Source organism: Xenopus laevis, chromosome 2S, assembly GCF_017654675.1.
Source record: "Xenopus laevis strain J_2021 chromosome 2S, Xenopus_laevis_v10.1, whole genome shotgun sequence".
Taxonomy (NCBI): Eukaryota; Metazoa; Chordata; class Amphibia; order Anura; family Pipidae; genus Xenopus; species Xenopus laevis.
Window position 1 is genome coordinate 117,101,135 of NC_054374.1, and position 25,401 is coordinate 117,126,535.

At 37.8% G+C, this 25,401-nt stretch overlaps 1 protein-coding gene across 24 annotated transcripts in view; it reads left to right on the forward strand.

Annotated features, from left to right (window-relative positions):
- Positions 1-25,401, forward strand: part of mycbp2.S (MYC binding protein 2, E3 ubiquitin protein ligase S homeolog) — a 142,950-nt gene that overhangs the window by 22,974 nt on the left and 94,575 nt on the right. For 13 of the 24 annotated variants that reach the window (XM_041584309.1, XM_041584318.1, XM_041584313.1 and 10 more), the window contains exons 8-20: positions 6,077-6,173; positions 6,991-7,061; positions 7,693-7,834; positions 10,074-10,150; positions 10,385-10,595; positions 11,706-11,870; positions 12,850-13,008; positions 13,522-13,726; positions 13,912-14,063; positions 16,442-16,543; positions 16,973-16,999; positions 20,291-20,398; positions 24,562-24,681. In XM_041584309.1, the coding sequence (XP_041440243.1) occupies positions 6,077-6,173; positions 6,991-7,061; positions 7,693-7,834; positions 10,074-10,150; positions 10,385-10,595; positions 11,706-11,870; positions 12,850-13,008; positions 13,522-13,726; positions 13,912-14,063; positions 16,442-16,543; positions 16,973-16,999; positions 20,291-20,398; positions 24,562-24,681 (1,636 nt within the window). The remainder of the gene's footprint in view (positions 1-6,076; positions 6,174-6,990; positions 7,062-7,692; positions 7,835-10,073; positions 10,151-10,384; positions 10,596-11,705; positions 11,871-12,849; positions 13,009-13,521; positions 13,727-13,911; positions 14,064-16,441; positions 16,544-16,972; positions 17,000-20,290; positions 20,399-24,561; positions 24,682-25,401) is intronic. The other 11 variants (XM_041584316.1, XM_041584331.1, XM_041584328.1 and 8 more) reach the window with 9 other exon arrangements.

Genomic DNA, 25,401 nt, shown 5'->3' on the forward strand with positions numbered 1-25,401 from the left:
CAAAACGGTTGGATCAATGCACAATTCCAAAATATATGATAAACAGATAAACATCTCCTGGGGCTTCGCCACATCTCCAGCACAAATTAGAAACCCCAGGAAAGGTTTTGTGCAACTGCACTGGGGTCAAGTACCAATGCATCAATATTTTATAAATATTCTCCTTCTGCTTGGTACATGTCACACTACGCTTAGCATTATTCCAGACAGATTCCCATTCCTCCTGAGTAATGTCCAGGTTCAGGGCCTTTTCCCATTTCACCATATAAGAATGTTTGTAGTCTTGTATACCAAAGGGGTCATTAATCATAGCATAAATTTTCGATATTAATTTCGTTTGAGGAAGGCCCTTAGAAGCTAATTGTTCAAAAGCAGTAGGTAGATTATTCTTAAAATATTGAGTGAATGGTAACACATAATGCCTAATTTGGAAATACATAAACCAACGTAACTGCGCATTTGGAAGCTTCAACTGAACATCATTATAGTTAAGCATAGACCCCAGGGAAGTGTCCAAGACATCCCTGACTTGAAACAGAGAAGTGGCCTCCCCAAAGCTATTAAAAGGAGTAGAAATGGCTGGGGGAAATAGGGGATTTCCGGAAAGTGCCAATAATGGGGAAAAAGGAGAGCACAGTTTGAATTTCAACTTCATTCTATTCCAAATTGCTAACGTCAATCGTGTCGCATTAAGCATCGGTATCTCCAGTTTCGGAATCTTTAAAGGTGCCCAGAACCAAGCATTGGGATGGTATGGTTGAAACAAAGCACTCTCCACTCTCACCCAAATAAGATCCGAGGACCAGAATGTCCACGCCAACACCTGTCGTAACTGGGCTGCCTCATAGTATTTCTGCAATATAGGCAAACCTAGCCCTCCCTGTCGCGTTGACGTACCCAAAGTATGTTTATTAATCCTATGGGACCTACCACCCCATACAAATTTATGGAAAGCAGTTTGCAAATCTCGGAAAAAAGAAAGGGGGATGTCTATTGGCAAAGTTTCAAAAAGATAAAGAAATTTAGGGAGTACATTCATCTTGATTGAGGCTATTTTACCAAACCAGGAAATAGCCATATTCGACCATTTCTGTAGGTTCCCTTTAATCACCCGAGCAAGTGGGACAAAATTTTGTTTAAAGAGATCTTCAGACCGAGGGGTAAGTTTAGTGCCGAGATATGTAATATAGTCTGCCTTCCATTTATAAGTATAAGTGGATTGTAAAGTTAAACTCATCTCCTCAGAAATATGTATAGGTAGAGCTTCAGTTTTGGACATGTTAACTTTATAATGAGAGATCACACTATATTGGTCTAAAAGCTCATGAAGAGCTCTAAGGGAGCTTTGCGGTGTGGTAAGGGTCAAAATGACATCATCTGCATATAGTGCTACTTTAAGATGTTCAGCACCTATCCGCAGTCCATTAATATCCGGGTTAGCCCTAATACTGGCTGCCAAGGGTTCTATGCTTAAAGCATAAAGCAAAGGGGATAAAGGGCATCCCTGTCGTGTGCCATTGGAAATCACTATAGGACGGGAGAGTTGTCCAGGTAATTTAAGGTATGCAGTAGGTTTAGAGTATAAGAGGCCTAAGGCTGTCAGATAGGGACCTTGTAACTTTAAATGACGTAAAAGGGCGAACATATAGGACCAGTCCAGGCGGTCAAAGGCCTTCTCGGCGTCCAAACTAAGTATCAAGGCCGGAAAGCCACGTCTTTGCAAGAGCTCAATAGAATTTATAATGCGCCTCGTATTGTCTCCAGATTGACGTCCCTGAATAAACCCAACCTGATCCCCATGGATCAGTTTAGGAAGCAATGGGGCTAGGCGATTCGCTAAGATCTTCGTAAAGATTTTTAAATCGGAATTTAAGAGAGCAATTGGCCTATAACTGGAACAACTCGTTAAATCTTTGCCCTCCTTCGGTATCAAAGAGAGATATGACGTAAGGTCGGAGTGAGGAATGGGCATACCTTGCAAATAACTATTAAAAAGTTGAACCAAATAGGGGGATAAAATATGCTGATAAAGTTTATAGTATTGATATGGGTAACCGTCGGGCCCAGGTGTTTTACCATTCGGAAAGGTTTTCAGGGTGTTTGTGACTTCCTCTAAAGTAATATCCCTATTCAGAATCTCTAGGTCTGCGTCCTGAAACATAGGCAAGTTTGCTCTTACAAAAAAATCATTCAACTGAGGCAAAGCGGTCACATCAGTATTCGGCAAATTATATAAGGCAGTGTAATACTCATAAAATTGTTCCGCAATCTGATCAGAGCTATATAACAGGTGGCCCTTCGAGGAACGTATAGCTCTAATAGCAGATTGTACTTTTTGATCTCTTAGCTTCCTCGCTAAAAGGGTATGCTGTTTATTGCCCATCTCATACATCTTTTGCCTAGTCCAGATTAAAGCCTTATCCACTTCCTGTAATTGGTAAGTTTTAAGCTCTCCACGTTTAGCAAGTATTTCTAATAGCAATTGATCCGAGGTAGTTAGATTATACTGAGTTTCCAATAATTGGAGCTGATGTGTGAGCTCCTGCAGTTTCTGTCTCTGGGCTCGTTTTTTAGCAGAGGAGATAGCTATCAGGGTGCCTCTAATAGAAGCTTTATGAGCTTCCCAGAGAGTAGCTATGGAATCAACTGAGCCATTATTTAGCGCAAAAAATTCAGTCAACAAATTTTCAACAGTTTTACATGTGTCAGTGTCGTGCAATAAAGTCTCATTGAGCCTCCAATGCGGAGTCCTACTTGGACAGCTCAATAAATTTAAGGAAAGCTGAATTGGGGCATGGTCCGACCATGTAATAGAGGCAATGTCAGAAGTATAAGATGTGCTAAGGCAGGGCTGAGAGACCAAAAAATAATCTAACCTCACATGCACCTTATGAACAGCAGAATAGAAACTAAACCGCTTCTCCCTCGGGTGTTCTATTCGCCAGACATCATACAATGGAACCTGATTAAATAATTGGCGGGCTGCCCTGGATAGAACATGAGCTGAAGAGTCAGAGGACGGATGAGATCTATCTTCCTGCTGCGATAAGGGAACATTAAAATCTCCGCCAATGACCACGTGTGGGGAATTGTAGGCAGTCAATTTGGCAAGGACTTTCTTAAGAAATTTAATCTGCCCTTTATTCGGAGAGTAAACATTTCCTAGAATTATCGATTTACCCCCTAAAACACCCTCTAACAAAAGATAATGACCATTAGGATCACAAAACACACTAGATACTTGCAAGGGACAATCTTTATGTAGTAAAATGGCCACCCCAGCTTTTTTTAGAGTCAGAGGATGCATAATATGCAGTTGGGAAATATTTAGAATACAATTTGCCCGGGGTAAGGCGAGAAAAGTGGGTTTCCTGCAAGAACGCAACATCTGCCCTCAAACTCCTAAGCTCCTTAATAGCCAAATATCTCTTAGTGATCGAATTTAAACCATTACAATTTAAAGACACAATATTCACCATGTTGCCGAATAAAATACAGCTGATGTAAACATTATACCAGTATAAGAGAACCCATCAAATAATAAGACAGGGGTAATGCAGATAATAGTAAAAAAATAAGAAAGTCTTGTACGGTCACGATCAATAATAATAAAAAAAAAAAGAAGCACCAAAAAAACAATAAAAATAACCAAAAAAACTGTGTAACCAAAAAATGAAGAAAACCAATTCACAGTCAAAGTAGAAAAAAGTTCAGCACTTAGGCTATTGAACTTAGTGGGAAATTTCCACTTTCCCAAGGGGGGATCCTTGCTCAGATCCATGAGCAACAAACAAACGTGGCAATGGACCTCCGCAACAGCAGAATAAGTCCTTCAAAAGGTGTAGCGATACTCAGAAGGTAGTAGAAAAGACCACCAAATCTCACTGACAAGCAGCTCAGGGAGGTTGCCTCGGAGAGCCTGAAGTCGAAGAGGAGCTCAAGGCTAATCGTGGAGAGGAAGACGAGCCCGCCGCCATCTGCCATTGGGGAGCGATGTCAGGCCGAGATGTAGGGTGTCTGGGCGATTCAGGCTGTGATGCATTTTTTAGGCCCAATGCTTGTAAAAACTGTTGGCGTCTCTCCAGGGTCTGCAAGGAGTAGGTCTGGCCATGATGCTGCACGATAAGCCGAAATGGATAACCCCAGCGATACAAGATTTTCTTATCCCGCAACAGCTGGGTAATCGGACGAAATTCTCTCCTTTTAGCCAAGGTAATCGGAGAAATGTCTGCAAACACTTGGATTCTATGGTTCAAATAGTCAAGCGACGTAAGGGACCTCGCTCGAGTAAGCACTGCTTCTTTCTGTACAAACCGATGGAAACACACAACAATGTCTCTTGGTGGTTTAGGTAAAGATGGCTTAGGCCCCAAAGAACGGTGCGCACGCTCAAACTCCCATTTGTCCAGGAGAATTGTTGGACATAAATGTGTGAAAAGACCCTTCAAATACTGCGGAATATCTTGTGTCTCAATCTCCTCAGGGACTCCCCGTATGCGGAGATTTTGTCTCCGGGACCTATTTTCAAGGTCTTCACACATACTTTTAAGGTGACGCAATTCGTCCCTCAACATTGTGTTATCCTCCTCCACATTAGCGTACCTTTGTGACAAATCATCGGTGATATATTCCAATTTATCGGTTCTCTCACCTAAATCATTCAGATCGCGTTGCACATCTTTCAGCGCTACGGCTACTGTGTCCGATACTGCTTTAATCAAAGTATTGGTTAGGCCATCTTTAAGGCGAGAAAGCTGAAGCGCCAATATCTGTGCAGTAACCGGCGAGGCATCCACCGAGTCAGCATCAGTTGTAAGTGGTGGTGTATCAAAAGATTGACTCGCCTCTTGCTGTAGTGAAGCAGAGCTCTCTGCTTGTGAAGAAGCTGGGGACATCGCGGGTATCTCCTCGTCCATTACATCCTCCGCCGTCCCGCCGCCATCTTGGCTACGCAGTTGTTTCACCTTTGGCGCCTTCTTCAAGAACGGAGACATGGTAGTCCGCTGATCTTTCGGCTTACGTTTACCCATGTCAAGATCGCCACACCGGTAGTAATGATAATCCTCCTGATTTGAGGATTATCAAGCCTTGAAAGCTAATTTTCAGGAGGATTAAAGCTAATTCTGTTACGGAGCTCCCGTGCCACACGTCCTCACTCAGTCATGGCGCGCCACGCCCCCCCAACTCACCTGTTGCTTTGATCTTGTTGCTTCTAAAATTCTCACCCATGCTTTTGAATTCAAGGCTGTAACACATCTTTTAAATGTTTTATCTCAGTTGGAATTTTCTTCTACTAGTGAAAATTATAATCATCCCTACACTGAAAAATCCTCACTTGTTTGTTCCAATCTTGGTAACTTCCTGTTCATCTCTTTGCTTCTTTTTATCTCTTAAGTTCCTTAAGTAGTTTCTATGTAACCAAATTAGCTTGCTTTCTATTTGGTTTTTAGGTACCAATAAGCTGTTACCTGCAAAAGCCAAAAAAGACAAACCTTTTCTTGTTAATAAATCTTGATCCCAAGCAGCTTTTAGGGTTGGGGCAGATTCGGGGAGATTTAGTCGCTTGGTGACTAATCTCCTCTTCTGCGGGGTGACAATCTCCCCGAACTGCCTTTTGCCTGCTTGAATGAAGAATTGCCTGCGCTAATGCACTCGCGTCGCTTTGATTTCCGAAGTCGCCCGAAGTTTCCTTGTGAGGCAACTTCGGCCGACTTCGGAAATCAAAGTGCCGCGAGTGCATTAGCGCAGGCAATTCTTTATTCAAGCAGGCGGAAGGCAGTTCAGGAGATTGTCGCCCTGCAGAAGAGTCAATTAGTCGTCAGGCGACTAAATCTCCACGAATCTGCCTGTCTGCCCCAACCCTTAACATCCACACCTCTGGTCTCTATTCTCTTGACATGGGTAACACTGTCCTGAAACTGTTTTTGATTTCCTTTTTTCCCTTTTTTAGTGTTCCTGTAGTAGAAAATGATCTTTTGTTTTTTTTTCTGAAGCAGTACCTGCTAATAATGCTAATATATAGGAAGCCGTGCAAAAGACAGGATGCTTTAGTTTCTTTGACTGTGCTCCCTTTCAGGGTTATTTACTCTACAGAGACATGAGCAATCACAGCATGACAGCCAAAAGGATAAATCCAGAGACACTTGAACTGGATGGGGCAGTTACAGTGCCAGGTAGGCTGCACGAGATTTGATTTGATTTCTTTTTGTCTTGTTACATTTGTATAAATGAACTTTGGATACTGTTCAGTAGGCTACATGCATCTGAAATTCATTCTTGGGCTAATGATGCATAGGGCTCTTTCTATGCAGGTGTCCTTCTTACAAGTGTGAGTACACAGGAGATTTTGTTGTGAAAATGCCCACAATTAAGAATTACTTTCATGGTTAAAAGATGTGAAACAATGTAAAGCCATATCACAAAGTATCCTAGCTTTTAGCTATTACTTTCAATTTCGATGCATAAGGGTCACAAGTGGAAATTGGGATGTAAGTTGTAACAGTTTCCAATCTCCCATACTGGGGCTGCTCCTTTCAATGCAAATGATGGTTTGCAGTAGGTTAGGTTTGGGTGCGGTTGTAGTATTTTCCACATCACTAATGTAGTATGCATTTATTCTTAGAACAAGAGGATACAATTGCACTTTGTGGATATATAAAATACATTATATATGGAGACACCTTAGCTTGAGTGCAATAACCGCCATTCCATTTTGGCTTAGGTGGTTATGTGGGTCTTGTTAACCTGCTTTTTCAGAGGAAATGATCAATACAGACATTACTACCAATAACAATATATGGAGTTCCAGTTATCTGCTAATTGAATGTCATAAGTGTGTAGACCTATAGCAAATTTTTAGCGCCCCCCCCCCTAAACCAGAGTACACTAAACCAGAGTACAAGCCATAACTGAACCATTTTCTGGAGTAAATTGCTGCTTATATGCTACCAAAAATGAATCTTCTCCTTTAACATTAAATTTTTTTTTAAGATAACACTGAAGGACAGAATATCCTCTTCACTGATGGAGAATTTATAAACCAGATTGCTGCTTCTAAAGATGTAAGTTACTCAGCCTGTATTCTGTGAATTGTATTGAGTCACGTGTTTAACAAATAGCTAATAAGTTGCATCTTTTTGACTTTTTCTGTTTTGTTGGCAAAGATTAGGTGCGGAAGAGAAATCACATGACTTTTTGTCACAAAGCAAGGAAGTAAAAAATGTTTTCCCCCTCCCACCCCTAATTTGCATATGCAAATCAGGATTCAGTTAGGTATTCAGCCGAATCTTTTGCAAAGGATTTGGGCGTTTCGGCCGAATCCAAAATAGTGGATTCAGTGCATCCCTATTAAAAATAGTACTGGATTGCTTATGTCCAGTATATATTTATTTAGATGTGTATTCTTGCTGAGTCAGAAATGAGTCTAATGGGGCCAAACAATTGTTCCCATTCTACCACTGCTTCTGCTTTGATGTTCGTTTTCTTCTCGTAGATGCTCATGTTTTTCCAGGAGAGTTATTAACTGGTTGTTTTTGTTTTAATATTTTACAGATCTGTTTTCCAGACTTATTTTCCAAATGAATTAGAATACTGTATGTGCTATATCACTGAGATCTTTTTTTTCTCAGTTTGCTTGATTATCTGTGATATAAGGCTTCCTTCCCACCTTTTTAATTTTATCGCTTTTTACAGGATGGATTCGTTGTTCGAATATTCGCAACTAGTACAGAGCCTTTATTACAACAACAGGAACTCCAGCTAAAACTTGCAAGGAAATGTTTACATGCATGTGGCATCTCACTCTTTGATCTGGAGAAAGATTTGCACATTATAAGTATGAACATATGTTTTTGCGTTTAGTTGCAAACTTTTGTTTTATTTTAACATTGACTGTTAAAAGAGAAGTAACCCCTAAAAATGAATATCATATTTTATATACTGCACTTATTGCACCAGCCTAAAGTTCCAGGACTTCAAACTTGTCACAGGGAGTCACCATCCTTGAAAGTGTCTGCGACACTCACATGCTCAGTGGGCTTTGAGCAGCTGTTGAGAAGCTAAACTTATGGGTCGTCGCAAAGTATCAAGTAGAATATGAGGTTGGCCTGTAATATAAGCTGATGCTACAAGGCTGATTTTTTTTCTGTGCTGCCATGTAGTAATTATCTATTAATTAATAATCAGCCTAATAGTGTGACATTTATATTCTATGTGTACTGTATATTGTAAGTTGATCCCTAAGCTCAGTAACTGACATCAGCACTGAGCATTTGCAGTGAATCAACAGTAAAGAAGATGGGAAGCTACTGCGGCATCTTCAGAGACACAGATCTTTGCTGCTAAAAGGCTGTCGTTGCCTCAGGCTGGTACAGAAGCACAAAACATAATGTACAATAGTTCTAGCTACTTCTCTAGTTAGGCTTTAGTTCTCCTTTTAAGGTTGATTTCAGTTTTTCATTGTCTTCCATATTCGTGCAAATGGTTTCATTGATGTGATAGTTTATCCCCATCTGGGCATTAAAACTCTAGAAACCCACCTGCTTGTACATGACCCATAGCTTAGTGTTTACATTAATTGATACATTTCTTATCTTTGATCCTGCTGAGCAGAATCCCTGAGTTTCAATAATGGCAGCTGTTAGAATTGATGCAGTAGTTGCAGTTGCAGAGAGGCATGAAAATGTGCAAATTTACATTTTGGGGCAAATTCTAAGTAATTTTTTGACTTTGAATTTACTTCGAATTTGATTTGAAGTAAAATAGGTTGAATATTCGACCATTCGATAATCGAAGTACTGTCTCTGTGAAAAAACGTCGACCTCAATACTTTGCCAAATTAAACCTGCCGAAGTGCTATGTTAGCCTATGGGGACCTTCTATAGCATTTTTCAAGTTTTTTGAAGTCAAAGTAAAATCGTTCGATTGTACGATAAAATCGTTATCGAAGTATTTAATCATTCAATCTAATGATTTTACTTTGACTGCAGAATACACAAATTTGATGAGAAAAGTTTGAATTCGATATTCGAATTCGAAGTATTTTAATTCGATGGTCTAATTTCGAAGTATTTATAACTTTGAAATTCGACCCTTCATAAATTTGCCCCTAAACGTCCAATATTAGAAATACTGTCACAAATAGAAAATACAGCTATGGGATCTGTTATCCAGAATGCTTGAGACATGGGATTTTCTGGATAACAGGTCTTTCTTTAATTTGGATCTTCATACCTTAACTTAACTAAACATTACATAACCCCAATACACTTGTTTTGCCTCCAATGAGGATTAAAGGGGTGGTTCACCTTTCAGATAACTTTTAGTATGATGTAGAGAGCGATATTCTGAAGAAATTTGCAATTGGTTTTCATTTTCAGTTTTTGGCTTATTTGACTTTTTATTCAGCAGCTTTTCAATTTGCATTTTAAGCAATCTGGTAGCTAGGGTCCCAATTACCCTAGCAACCATGCACCAATTTGAATAAGAGAATAGAATATGAATAGGAGAGGCCTGAATAGAGGGATCAGTAATAAAAAGTAACAATACATTTGTAGCCTTTCGGAGCATTTGCTTTTTAGAAGGGGTCAGTGACGCCCATTTGAAATAGTCAGAAGAAAAAGGCAAATAACTATAAAACTAAAATAAATAAGTAATGAAAACCAATTGAAAAGTTGCTTAGAATTGGCTGCGCTATAACATACTAAAAGTTACCTTAAAGGTGAACCACCCCTTTAAATATATATTAGGATGGATCAAGTACAAGGTACTGTTTTGTTATTACAGAGAAAAAGCAATTTTAAAAAAAATTTAATAATTTGATAAAAATTAAGTTTGTGAGAGATGCCTTCCCATAATTGAGCTTTCTGGATGATGGGTTTCCGAATAACGGATCCCATACCTGTAGAAGGCAATTTAAAAATGTCTGAAAACAAGTGAGGGTTTTGGGGTGATCAAAGCCTAAGGGTTTTGGAGCATTCTATATTTGAATACCCTGTAATTACAGCAGTGGTCAATTTTGATGGAGTATTTATACTTAAAGTGGTTTTTTTTCCCCATTTTTCTTTCTGTTTTAGGTACAGGCTTTGATGAAGAACTGGCTGTTTTAGGAGCAGGAAGGGAGTTTGCACTAATGAGAACTGCTAGTGGAAAGGTGCCATTATATTCTGTTATTTCTAAAGAAAGTTATTTGTTTAAGCATTTGCATAATGGTTGTACCAATGTAATATGTGTTATGAAAAGTACAATTTAGCACATTTGACATTTAAGGAGATTTCCCAATTTTGTAACACAAACTATTGTAGCTACTTTTGACTTCATAAACGTGACCTCATATTGCAAGTATAGCTTCCACTTAATATGTTCTTTCCTATTGTACGTTGTTTAGGTATATTACACTGGCAAATATCAAAACCTTGGAATCAAGCAGGGTGGGCCTTCATCAGGAAAATGGGTTGAGCTCCCCATAACAAAATCTCCAAAGATTGTTCAATTCTCAGTTGGCCATGATGGGTCTCATGCATTGCTCACTGCTGATGATGGAAGTGTATTTTTTACAGGCACAGCTAGTAAAGGGGAAGATGGGGAGTCAAGTAAGTGTCAGTATTATTTTTATTATAACCTTATTTTGTTCAAATGAGCAGATTTGTGTAGTTCCTTTAGAGCCTGTACTTGAAAAATTGTTACATGTATCATAATAACCTCCCTGTCAAAAATATGCATATATGAGCTCTGGAGAAATGGGATATAGAAATCTGAGGGGTGGATTTTCCCAGTAATAGAAAGCATTTGTTTCAAAACAAGTGTTCATTGTGACATGTGTAGGCCATTTTAAAATTGAATTTTCTATTGATCTGAATGGAAATCTTTATGCATTATAACTATCTTATTTACAGTGCTATATAGAATTTTTTTATGCATAGATTTAAAATGATTTAACTTTAAAGAACGAGTAATGTAAAAAATTAAAAATTTATATTAACATTTGTATCTTGATCTAAAAGCTACAAGTAAACAATTTCTTGGCAAATATCATGTTTTATGTGAGAGAGATATTAAATATATATTTCTTTAAAGAGCCATGAATGAATTTTGACCTGTTTTTCTTCCTGTGTGAGAACTAAACTCCTTGTATTCTGTGTGTGCCTATTCTACCTTTTCAGACTGAATGGTTTTCCCCATGGTAACACATCAGCTAATGTATATAAATTATAGTACAGGTATGGGACCTGTTATCCAGAATGCTCGGAAACTGGGGTTTTCCGGATAATGGATCTTGCCGTAATTTGGGTCTTCATGCCTTAAGTCTACTAGAAATTAATTTAAATATGAAATAAACCCAATAGGCTGGTTTTGCTTCCAATAAGGATTAATTATATCTGAGTTGGGATCAAGTACAAGCTACTGCTTTATTATTACAGAGAAAAAGGAAATCATTTTTAAAAATTTGGATTATTTGGATAAAATGGAGTCTATGGGAGAGAGCCATTCTGTAATTCGGAGATTTCTGGATATCGGGTTTCCGGATAAGGGATCCAATACCTGTAGTACCTGATGCGGACACACACATTTTACCAGTGCAGGGAAACATAACAAAATTTATTAATTTATTTAACACTTTTATTTCTTGGTCTTACTGGTTGTTTAATAAAACAGTTATTGATTTTGTGTTTTTTTTATTCATCACTTCTTTGTAATGACACACACAGCAAAAAGCCGTCGACAATCGAAACCCTATAAGCCAAAAAAAATGATGAAAATGGATGGAAAATTTGTTGTAACCACTGCCTGTAATAATGGGAGCAGCTCCATCATAAGCAAGGATGGGGAGCTGTACATGTTTGGAAAAGATGCCATTTATTCTGACAGCTCAAGTAAGTAATACGAAGTATCACATTTTATTACAATCAGTGTTTTGTAGTAATGCACTTTTAATGTACAATAAAAGTGTTATCATTGCATTCTGTCATTAAAACAAAGGGGTGGTTCACCTTTAAGTTAACTTTTAGGATGTTATAGAAAGGCCAATTCTAAGCAACTTTTCATATGGTCTTTATTCATTATTTTTATTTTATAGTTTTTTTAATTATTGACATTCTTCTTCTGACGCTTTCCAGCTTTCAAATAGGGGTCACTGACCCCATCTAAAAAAACAAATGCTCTGTAAGGCTACAAATGTATTGTTATTGCTACTTTTTATTACTCCTCTTTCTATTCAGGCCTCTCCTAGTCATATTCCAGTCTCTTATTTAAATTAATGTTGATTGCTAGGGTAATTTGGACCATAGCAACCAGATGGCTGAAATTGCAAACTGGAGAGTTGCTGAATAAAAAGCTAAATAACTCAAAAACCACAAATAATAAAAATAAAAACCAATTCCAAATTGTCTCAGAATATCATTCTCTCCATCATATTAAAAGTTAATTCAAAGTTGAAAATTCCCTTTAATTTCTTTGGATGCAGCAAATTAACGCTATTCATTAAAGGTACTTACATCCAAAAATATTGATGGATCAATTGCATCAGACCCATCTCACCTTTACAGTCACAATTATGCTGAAATTGTTGGAAAAACAGGGTCAATTGTGGGGGAAAAAAAAAACTTGCTTCAAAAATTGCACTTTAAAACACTGTACTTGCACTCATAAATGAGCCATAAGGTGTCTATGAGATTATTGTAGCCAACAGCAGTTTTTATGAGTTATAAAAAGTGGACATGTGCATGTATCAGCTGATGCTTTTCTGTGTGCATATGTGACTGTGGTTGCCTGTTTTGCACACATGCACAAATGCACTTGTATTTTTTTAAAATTTAAGTTTAAATGTTGGAAAAAAAATCTGTATCCTTACAGATTTGGTGACAGACTTGAAAGGGCATGTGGTGACTCAAGTTGCTATGGGCAAAGCCCATACTTGTGTACTGACGAAGAAAGGGGAGGTTTGGACTTTTGGTGTCAACAACAAGGGCCAGTGTGGAAGGGACACAGGTGCTATGAATCAAGGAGGCAAAGGTGAGAACTGCATTTTTACATATTTTTAAACGTATTTTAAATACTTAATGTATAATTTATACTGTTATACTTTGTAAATCATTTCTGAGTATTTGTTTTGAGCTAAAATGATAGTTATACATTTCCCTAATATTCACACAATTTCATGTTTAAAGGAGAACTAAAGGAGAAAAAAAGTCCAGGCTGGTAAAGTTATTTCTGCAAAGAAGCACCAGCCCAGGGAAAACAATGCTGCTATAATTCATTTGGTGGATGCCTGTCAAACTGGCACCCACAGCTCTTCTTGCTCTTTAAATATAATTGCTGCAATTTGCATTGATTTGTGGTGACATTACAGTTATATGGGGTTTGTTCTCCTAAGTAATGTTTTGATGCTTAAATGGCAGGATTGTACTAAGTGAATTCAGAAATTCAGAAAACATTCTAGGTTCATTTACATCATATACAGAACATTATTTTTGTTCAGACAGAATAGATCAAAAAATATGTGTAATATATGAATATTTTGCTTAGTTTTCGGAGTTGAAAACATGGCAACAGCAATGGATGAGGATCTTGAGGAGGAACTTGATGATAAAGATGAAAAATCTATGATGTGCCTCCCTCGAATGCATAAATGGAAGCTGGAACAATGCATGGTCTGTACAGTGTGTGGAGAATGCACAGGATATGGAGCCAGCTGTGTTAGTAGTGGACGACCTGATCGCGTACCAGGAGGGTAGGTATACAGTAGTGCTTTCATGATACGTTCTGAATAGTTTTTGAAAACACATTTTTATACTCCTGCAACAGTTACTAATAATAATGGCTTCTTGATGTTTTGGTTTTGGTGCTTTATGGGTTTATGGATTTTTGTATTGGATTCACTGATCTAATTGAAACTTTTTATCGGTAATTTTATAGGATTTGTGGCTGCGGATCAGGAGAATCTGGTTGTGGTGTTTGTGGATGCTGTAAAGCTTGTGCTCAGGAACTTGATGGCCAGGAGGCAAGGCAAAGAGGAATTCTGGATGCTGTGAAAGAGATGATACCATTGGATCTTCTATTAGGTAAAGGTGTGGCTTATTCTATTTATTTTGCATTCATAGTCTCTGCATGTGTATAGATTGTGGGGATAAACTTAAGCTGGTAGTGGCAGACTAGAGACAGGGACACCAAATTCTCACTACGCTTTTTTATTAGCAGTGTAGCTTTCAAATAAATAATACAATCAAATAGCCAATTTCCCAAAGTCTCTGGGTAAAATGGATGATGGACCCTCACTCCTTGTGTTTGGGTGGAGAGAATCCATATTGATCCCAAGTGTGAACTACTTTTAATTTGCCATGCTGCAGTTCTCAAGAGTCGCATTCACACTCACCAATTGGTACACATACTTAACAGCACCTGCTACAGGTTGCTCTTTGGTGTGTTTAGAAACCACTTTGTCACCATATTTGTTTGTGTGTTCTTTTTAAAGACCACAGCAATAATCAACTAATAGTGAACAGAAATCTTACCCTTTTGCGAAACTGCGAAAATTTGCCAAAATGCATTGAGGTCTATGGGTGTTTTTTTTCAGACTATTTTTTTTAAGGATTTATTAGGATTAAAGATTTACTAATTTTGAGTTCTTTGTATGTGTGGGTTTTTAATGACATCTGGTGTAAATTTCATGTCAATAGCCCCATTAGAAAGATATTTACTGAGAAAAACGTTGACATGTTCGATACTGCTTTTCGCTGCTATGAGAGGGTGCAGAGAAAGGCAACTAAGCTGGTAAAAGGTATGGAATATCTTAGCTATTAGGAAAGACTGGCCAAGTTGGGGTTGTTTACGCTGAAGTAGAGGCGCTTAAATGAGAAGGAAAGGTTAAAACTAAGTTAGCCTTATCAGAAAGGTCCATCTAAATATACCAGTAAACCCCCAAAGTAGTGTTGCTACTTTGTCAAAAGAAACACTGCATTTCTTTCCTTCTATTGTGTACACATGGGCTTCTCTATCAGACTTCCTGCCTTCAGCTTAAACCTCATTGCCCTGGGCAAGAGCATGCTCAGTTTGCTCCTCTTCCCCACCCCCTCCCTTCTCTACTGTAATCTGAGCCCAGAGCAGGGAGAGACTCGGGCAGGAAGTGATGTCACACCACATTAATACTGCAGCTCCTATCCTAAACAAACAGAGAGTTTCTAGAGCTTTTTACTCAGGTATGGTAAAACATTCTACAGAATAAATATAGCATTCTAGCTTGCACTATTGCAGCTAATCTATTGGCAATAAAATGCCTCCGTAGCTTTCCTTCTCCTTTAAGGGGTGATAAACTATGTACTATGATAAAATATAACTATGTATACATATATAAGGGGATCATTTAATAATCTCTCATGCTTTATTTATCAGTAGGTCTTTCTTATTGACACAAGGTCACCCATTCCAATTAGAAGAAAGGAGGTTCCATGTAAATATTCGGAAGGGGTTTTTTACAGCGAGAGCTGTGAAGATGTGTAATTCTCTCCCTGAATCAGTTGTACAGGTTGATACATTAGATAGCTTTAAGAAGGGGTTGGATGGCTATTTAGCAAGGGAAGGGAATACAGGGTTACGAAAGATAGCTTGGAGTCAGGAAGCAGGAAGGAATATATATATATATATATATATATAGACAAATACAAGAGTCCTCTGCACTCAACCCATTAACAATGTATTTAAGACAGAGACATTTTGTGCATACTGCTACTGAAAAATGCCTTACCCTTTAAACAACACAGGGATTGTTTGTCCATATATTGCAATATATTTAAGCTGGCCAACTACGTCAGTCATCCCATATCTGGCCAGTCCTATGCTCAATTTTCATCTGATTCATTAAGAATTCTATTGCTTCATTATACATTTTACAAAGGGACTAAGTTTTACCTGCAACTTACGAGCTGCTTTCAAAGCTGCTTTCAAAGTATAACCTGCGCCTTAGGCAGGTTATATGTACAGTAAATTTAAAAGGTTGAACTTTGTGTAGTGGATTTCATAGTAATGTCTGATTAGTACTGTTAACCGTTCACCCTGAACATATCTTGTGAATATTTAAATAAACCTGGGAATTTACTTTTATTATAAATGCGTGGTGACATTTTGTAGCGATAACCTGGTAAATGGCATATTGTGTTGGTTGATTTTGGGATGGCAGTTGATGTGATCTACTTGGACTTTGCTAAAACATTTGATAACAGTGCCACACAGAAGGTTACTGATTGAATTAAGGCATATTGATACATAGTAATTGTACCTGGATAGAGAACCTTCATTTGGAGGGGTTGAACTTGATGAACCTTGGTCTTTTTTCAACCCAATTTAATTATGTAACTATATACTGTATTCTATCGAACTCAGAAGAAAACACTGATTAATTGTACATACAAGTTTAGCACAAATTGGGTAAAACTTGATTTTGTTTTTGCAGCAGTACCTGTGCCAGGAGTCAACATTGATGAGCACCTGCAATTGCGACAGGACGACAAGAGACAGCGTGTTAACAGGAGAAATAGAATAGATGAAGGAAGAGGTAAATTGCTTATTACTATTCTGCAGCTCTATCATGGTGTGGTTAATAGTTATGCTTTGTGGAGAGTATAATACTTGGTAGCAGTTGCTGGCCCATTTTGTAGTTTAAAGGTTAAATAATTAAACAGAATCATTCTGTTTTCACCAAGCAGTGCTTGGCCCATATGGTAGGTTAAGGGCCTAAGCTGGTACATGGGGGTCAGTTTGCACCTTCTAGCTACTTGCATTCTTGGTAATCTGCTTCCAGTGAATTAACAATCTGCTGCATGGCTGCCTGATGTGTGAACCACATCGGTTTCATATATTTGGTCCCCAGTATCAAGCCGTGGTTACAGTCACAGGCAATGTGTAGTAATTCCCTTTAATTTTGTTTTACTTTAACTGTCTCATATTTTTTTACTTTTTATTTCGTATTTTTTTTTTTTTTTAGGGGGAAAAAAACCTAATGGGGATTTAGGTACAGTATGATGAGTGTCCTGAAAATTGGTAAAAGTGGTAAAAGTATTTCAGATCACCCTGTGGGTATATTTTATGCACCTGTCAGTGTGTAGTGCACTTGAGTGTTTGTCGTGTAGCTGCTTTGGGACTTTTCTCTGAGGAGCATCCTAGACTTTTTCTTATCTTTATTTCTCCTTTCAAAATTGAAGTAATTTGATTTAATAAATTCATTGGCTTAAGTATTCCGATTTACAGATGTCACAAAGTACAGGTATGGAAGCCCATTATCCAGAAAACTCTGAACTACAGAAAGTCCATGTGCCACTGACTCAATTTTAAGCAAATAACATTTTTTGAAAAAAAATTCCCTGTAATAATAAAACTGTAGATTGTACTTGACCCTAATTACCATAATATTTTTTGAGACAAAACATTCCAATTGGATTTATTTAATGCTTAAATGCTTTTTTAGTAGACTTAAGATATGGTAATCTAAATTACATAAATACCCCTTATCTGGAAAACACCAAGTCCCAAACAAGAACAAGCTACAGTGCTTTATTATATGTTGAAGTGTAAGGGTTCAAGCACACAGGCCTGGCGACTAGTCGCCTCTTCTGCGGGGAGACAATCTCTCCGAGCTGACTTCCCCTGCCTGCCTCCTGCTATAATGACCAAACGCCAGTGCCAATGCACTCGCGGTGCTTCAATTTCCGAAGTCGCCGAAGTTTCCTAGTGAAGCACCGCGAGTGCATTGGCGCTAGCGTTTTCGCATTATAGCGAAAGGCAGTTCGGGGAGATTGTCGCCCTGCAGAAGAGGCGATTAGTCGCCAGGCGACTAAATCTCCCCGAATCTGCCCGTGTGCTTGAACCCTAAAACTTGTAACCTTACTTAAACTTGACACGTGCTATACCAGTGTTCTCCCCAGGCTGTTTTAGTGCATTGTCTGGCTGATTTCCCCCACCGTCCGGCTCCATTCTTTTCCGCTCCACACTCAAATATTGTGATTAAGAAGCCAGTATGACTGTTTGCTGTATTTGCTTAAGCGCACAGTCCTATTGGGGGTTTGCAAAAAAAATTATTTTAGAGTGGAAGTGGAGAGGTTGTGGAGACCTCTCCACTTCCTCTGCAAAATGTTTTTACCATTGCCATTTATTTTCTTGGAGGAACACTGCTATACACACAATTTAGTATACAACTTTTGTCACACTGGCCCTTCCTATCAAGATAAGTGGCCCCCAGAATTATTAAATTGAGTGTTTACCATATCTTTAAATCTTATCGTCCAAAATGGAGAATCAATTTGCATGGTGACCTCCAAAGTAAGCAAAAAAGTGAGGTTCAGACCAAGATTCAAGAAAAATCATAACTCCCATATGTTAGGATTATCTTAACCCTTTTTGAGTTTTGCTTCCTTAAATTTGTCATCTTGAAAAAAATGTTGCTACTTTTTATTATTGTTAACTAGATAAAGTTATTGGTATTGCACTTATTTTTCAGCTCTCATAGCACTGCTATGGGTGCAGTTTAAAATGCGTCCTCCCTCACATTCAGGTGCAATACCAGGCACCTTTTTGGGAAAGTACCTTATTGCTCATTGTTGGGAGAAGTGGCGGTTCTTCGTAAAATAGATATGTTTGCTGTACTGGTCTGCAATTTCAGTGCGTGAATTGTTGAAGTTCGTATTGATAACTTGTCACTTTTAGTATAACTCTTTCCTTAGAAATAGAAATGTGCCACAATTCTGCTCTGTACAGTTGAGCAATAGGATTAAATATATATTTAATAACTGTCTTCAGCACTTTAACACTGGAATATTTGGTTTAGCCTGCTTAAAGGGGTTGCTCACCTTCCAAACACTTTTTTTAATTGTTTTTAGATTGTTCCAGAAATAGACTTTTGTCAATTACTTTCCATTATTTATTTTTTACTGTTTTTCCAAAATCTAAGTTTAAAGTTGAATGTTAGTGTCTCTAGTGTTTTGAGTCTGACCGCTCAGAGTCTGACAGCTCAGTTACTTCCCCATAGGCTAACATTGGCCTCGGTAGGTTTTAGGTGGCGAACTAGGGGGTCAAAGAAATTTTTAAAGAGACGGTACTTTGACTTCGACACTTGACACTTCAATGTTCTAAAAATGGTCACACATAGAAAATAGAAAGTCATTGGATAAAATCATTATTTCTGGTGATCTGTCTGAAAACAACTAGTTGTTTGAAGGTGGACCACCCCTTTAAGTAGTAAACTAGATTAAGTTGTCTGCCCTAATGTTAACTGGTAATTAAACATTTTTTTAACTGGTAATTAAAACATTGGCCACATGGTAAATCTATTTGTAAGGGGGCATAAGTATTGTATTGTATTGTATTCCGCTTTACTATATATATGCGTATTTGGTGATGTAAGTTATTTCCTTTTTGATGTTTTATTTGAGTGTCAGCGTAAGTAAAGAAAGAGGTCCTATGTACTTGCCCGAAGACATTAAAATATTTTGAGAATTAAGCTACCAAAGGGATTCTTTGTCCAAGTATTGCAATGTACTGTATTCAAACTGGCCAACTACGTCAGTCATCCCTGGTCTGGCCAGTCCTACACTTACTTTCTAACCGATTAAAAACTTTGTCTGTGTGAGAAATGTGTAATGAAGCAGTAGAATTATTAATTAATCTGATACTGGTTTTACTCAAGTGAAAAACAATATAACAAACTGTTGCAGGAAGGTTAACCTAAAATACAGTGCTTTCCAAAGAAGAACCATCTATAAACCCTCCAAAATAAATTATATATTAAAGGAGCTTTTCAGAGATTAATCTTGATAATGTGATTTTTTTTTTTTTTTTTTTTTTAATCAAAGTTGAGAACACTTTTCCTGAATTTCTTTTTTTCTTTTTTTTTTTTAAATCTTCGTTTGGCACCATAGGTCATTTCATGTATATATAATGTTATTGTAATAAGAAACACCCTATTTTATTCACCATTTAGGCCCAGTTACTAAGAATCAGATTCAGAGGAAATGTAATGTTATTCTTTGCTAACTGCGCCAAGCAGCAAATGCATCTAAACCATAGCGCCTCCTTGTATCTAGATGCTCAACCTAAAATGTTTCTTCATTATTAAAGTTATTGCACACCCCTGAGCACTTATGGTTTTGGGTTTACATGAAATTGGCAAAAACTGGAAATAAACCATGACATACATGGAAAAGTATGTGTATTGATTTAGCTCTCATTGTTACTCTTTTGGTTATACTATTTGAAATCCTGTTTCCATTTTGTGAGTTTTTCCATGCATGTGCAAAATGTCTCTCCCCAGGCCCTTTTGTAGATCCTGGTCCTAATTTTATGAAACATCGAGAGCAGGCTCTAGCCAGACTAAGATCTCTTCCAGCACAGCTAAAGCATAAGCGGGACAAGAAAAAAGGTATTTAGTATTCATATTCCGTAAGAAAGGGCTGACAATTAAACTTTTTTTTGTCCTTTCTTCAACCCTTCTTATAGAAATTTGCTAAACTTTATTTCAGCCTTTCACCTTTTCTCAAGATTTTCTTCTCTTTTAAGAATTCGGAGATATGTAAAAATTTTTATGGTTTTCAACACCAAACTAGCCCTGTCCAATGAAGAATGTCCTGAACCTCTATATCACTCAATGTATATATGCCAATTCATCTATTAACTTGGTGATTTGTGTTTATAGTAGTAGTTATCCTGAGGTTTAGCAGTCAGGTTAAAGATACAGTTAAAAAAGTCAGTCAGTCTTTAAATATCATTTTTAAGGTATAGTTATGTTCAGGGTTCTCCGTTACATGATAGATACATGGCAACTACATGATATTTATATTGCACATCACTGTCATCGCATCATCTTTTGTTTCTATAGTTTATTAATAAATTGTTTTATACGAACATAATTTTTATACTAGACATATTGTCAATTTCCCAGCTGCCCCAAGTCATGTGACTTGTGCTCTGATAAACTTCAATCACTCTTTACTGCTGTACTGCAAGTTGGAGTGATATCACCCCCCTCCCTTTCCACCCAGCAGCCAAACAAAAGAACAATGGGAAGGTAACCAGATAGCAGCTCCCTAACACAAGATAACAGCTGCCTGGTAGATCTAAGAACAGCACTCAATAGTAAAAACCCATGTCCCACTGAGACACATTCAGTTACATTGAGAAGGAAAAACAGCAGCCTGCCAGAAAGCATTCTTCTCCTAAAGTGCAGGCACAAGTCACATGACCAGGGGCAGCTGGGAAATTGACAAAATGTCTAGCCCCATGTCAGATTTCAAAATTGAATACAAAAAAATCTGTTTGCTCTTTTGTGAAATGGATTTCAGTGTAGAAGTCTGCTGGAGTAGCACTATTAACTGATGCGTTTTGAAAAAAACATGTTTTCTGATGACAGGATCCCTTGTGGGAAAACGTTAAAAAACAAAATCCAACTAAATGCAGTCAAATTGATTGGGAGGCGTTTCATAATGACCCAAAACATACACTCAAAGTTCAGAATGCTCCTTGATCACTGAGCTGCCAGACTCAAAAACCAGAGACAGGAACATTCAACTTTAAACTTCAGTTTTGAAAGAATTATAAATTAATGGAAAGCTATTGAAAAAGGGGAAAACATTTTTTATTTTCTTGTTTTGTGACAAAAAGTCACGTGATTTCCCTTTGAAGAACAGACCATCGCAATGGCCGAGTGCAAATAGGGTATCACAAGCAACAGTATATACAGTGAGAAAAAAAATACAAAGATCTCACAGAATATAACCAATAATACCACTAAATTATTCATTGCAGTTGTAGATTTTGGATTTATGCTCAGTGGGCAAAAGGGGAGTACTCTGGCATTGGCGGGTCTCAGCAGCAGTTGGGTGGTGGTATTAGAGAGAGGGCCATGTTCCCCATATTTCCTCAAATTTCTTGGAGACTGCCTGTTTTGTGTAGAGGAATCTCATACAAGCTAGGTATTTTCACCCCTATAGTTGGTGGGTCAGGGGTCCACTTTTTACCAGAGCTTAGTTATGCAGCTGTGGGAGTGGATTAGTTGAAGCTTGTCAAACTGAGAATCATAGCAGGCCCCTTATATTTGCCCATTTATGAGCAGGAGGGAGAAGCAGGCATTATTTGCTGCTGAAATTATTGCACCCCTTGCCATTACTGCTCAAGATGGTTATACTCCCATAACCTATATGTAAAGGTTCTTGGGATCAGGTCACATCTACCAGAGTTAGAGCATGTTTCTCAGTTTATTCTGTGAAGCCTAATGGGTGTAATAGGCCCTGTGGATGATCTATTTCTGAATCATTTTGTGGTCAGCATTGGGGGACACGAATCTTAGTGCCTCAAGGGCATCCGGCCATTCATCTTCTGTTAGGATGTCAGTGTGGAGTTTGCTGATGATGGACAGATGGGGTTGGGGGTAAGACAGGGCTTTAGGTGGACTGTTGTGCAGCCATAAAGTACAAAGGCTATTAGATTTTAACTGGCACCGCTACTCACAGATGTACCACTGCCTATATCCCATCAACTGTCTTTTTGTAGCTGTATTGCTTTTGCAAACTTTTACAGATATAAACATATCTCTCTGAATGTTTTTTGACAGTGGAATATTATACTCTTAATTTAGATTTAGTGAGGATTGCAGTAGTAAATGAATTCAAAGGGTGAAATCTCAATTCTATGGTCAAAGGGGTGTTTTGTTTTAGTTTTTGCCTTGTTTAGTTCAAGAAGAAGCATAAACTGTATGTATTCCTTCATTAAAACAAGAGGCAAACAGTATGTGCAGCAGTTGAAAGATGGGCATACTGCCTCTATAATAAAAAAAAATGTTGATACATTTTTTTTTACTTTGTTTTTCCTTTCCCTTATGAGGAAGCTTCCTGTAATTTTGATTTCCGTGCCTTAAATCTACTAAAAAAGTAAACCTTAAATAAACCAAATAGTGGTTTTGCAGCTTAAATGGATTCATGCAGCATAGTTAGAATCAAGTGCAAGGTAATTTTTTATTATTATTTGAAAGAGAAAAAGGCTTTTGGTTTCCGGATAAGGATTCCATATGTGTGTGTATTTTCCCACACTCCTAACAAATGTGTGGGTAATCGAGGCTTTCAGTTGTAACCTCTACTGGGGCAGTGACAGAGGCGAGAAGGAGAATAGAACTGGCCTCTAATTTAGTAAACTGTACCAGGGCAGGGACAGAGGCTAAAAATGTCAACCCTGTAGATGTAAAGATGAATAGAACTGGCCTCCAATTTAGTATTCAGGATGTAGTTGGCTTTTCCTTCAGCCATACCTATAATAAAAATATGTATGGGTATAATATGTCTGTATTTGTGCATCTTTGCTACTAGAATGCATCAAAACTCTGTATGTTTGTGAGGACTTTATCAGATTGAGTTGTAGGCTAGGATTATCTAAACACTGCTGCATCATATGATTTATTTTTAGCAATGAGTTACTCCATGTACTATCTATTTTAGTAAGACAACTATTCAGAAAGTGCAGGTCTTTAAGTTGGGGAACACTTCTGTATCTTCAAGACCATAAATACTTCTCCCCCCCCCTTCCCGCTTGAAACTCCATATAGAGAGATTGGAAAAACATCAGCTCTTGTCTAGTCACTTCTCCATAATGTTGGGCACTCTTAAAAGCAGAGTTAGTGCCAGCCAGATAATAGAATTACTGAAGGGAAAGATAGATTTTATTAGTAAGTATACTAGTAACTCCTCCGCTTTGCCATTTGTTTTCAGACTTTGCACTAAAGAACTAAAGATCAAAAGATAAAAAACTGTACAGTTTTTTTAATTTAAAATATATTGCCGTAGGTTTCTTTTTCAGCACTGGACATCTCCGTCATAGGAAATCAAGGCATGCCCACTTAAACTGCATTGCTAATAGAATTGTATCATGAGGGCAGTGGCACGTGCCTGGTTGACTGCTTTTGTGTTCATACAATTGTGGAGAAAAGGTGGGAAAGTACCATGAAAGTTAAGGGGAATAAGCATTGTTTTTGCTATTTTTAGCATAAGTTACTGCAATGTTTCTACTGTTTGCCCTGCTGAGAATGAACCTCCATTCTGCTGTAGAGCCATCTTCTCAACCCCAAAAATATGTTTTAATACTTTTCTTGTATTGTTTTGTAAAGTAGTGTAACATGTGAACCTGCAGTGTTGTGTAGCTCAAACCCAAAGCCCACTGCTCTCAGCAGAAGAAATAAAACGTAGGATGAGATTAGGTTTATTTAAATGTTTTTGTTCTGTTCTGGAAGTGCAGAACACCTTTCATGTAGGTAATCATGGGCATAAGCAATCTAAAGACATTTTTTTACTGTAGCGTTTTCAAAGCTATCTTTTGGTAAATGCTTATTTCCAAGGAAAACTAGTGAATTCTGTTTTCTGTTGAAAATACTTTCCGTAATCTCAAGATGATTGTAAGTTAATCAATTGTACTTTGGTTGTTACCAGTTTGTGCTACGTCTCTATCCTTAATTGTTCCTCAGTGCCTTTTCTGAACACCTTCATGCTGTGGAAATGTGCACCAATGGCGTAAAAGTTAATCATATTTGTATGTTGCTTGCAGACGAGAGCAGAGAACAAAATGAGAAAGATGCAAGCAAAATCACAACATACCCTCCCGGAACTGTACGATTTGACTGTGAACTGCGGGCTGTCCAAGTTAGCTGTGGCTTCCACCACTCAGGTATTCAACCTTAACTATATATTTTATACAACAATAGCATACAGATGTTGGAGTTAAAAGTGTAAACTTTTTCACAGTGTCATTAATGATTTGGAACCTACTCTAGGGACTATATTAACATCTTTGTTCTCAAGTTATTCACTTCACAAAAAGATAAATGAAACATAAGAACAAATATTTCCACATAATAAGGGTCTGCTTTCTTTCATTTCAGCTATTCCCTTTAACTGATAAAAATATTAACTACACATTCTATGGTAAAGGATGCCAGGCCAGTTAATTTTTTAAAAGATGTGGGCATAGTGTAAAAGGTTAGTGGTTATAACCCCTGGGGGGTGCGTAAGAAATTCCCCGCCTCCCCCCTTTTTTTTTCTGTTTTGTTTTCCTTCGAGTGGCAGTATAAATTAATACTAAAATACAGTGCAGTGAAAAACTAAATCTAACAAAACAGGAAAGTGCTGTATCTGTCCAATAAGGTAGGTAGGATGAGTGGGACTTCAGGGAATTGTTGAACGATCTGAAAGGCAGGGGGTGGGTAGCTACAATCATTGTTGCTGGCACGGTAGGGAATGGCAATATCACAGACAAAGAACAGTGACTTTGATATTTTATTATAATTAACACCCTCTAGTTCATCATGACAATACATCATCAAGAAAGTAAAGGCTTTTTATAGGCAATATCCCTCAAAAGATGCAACATTTCAGTATGCATATATTT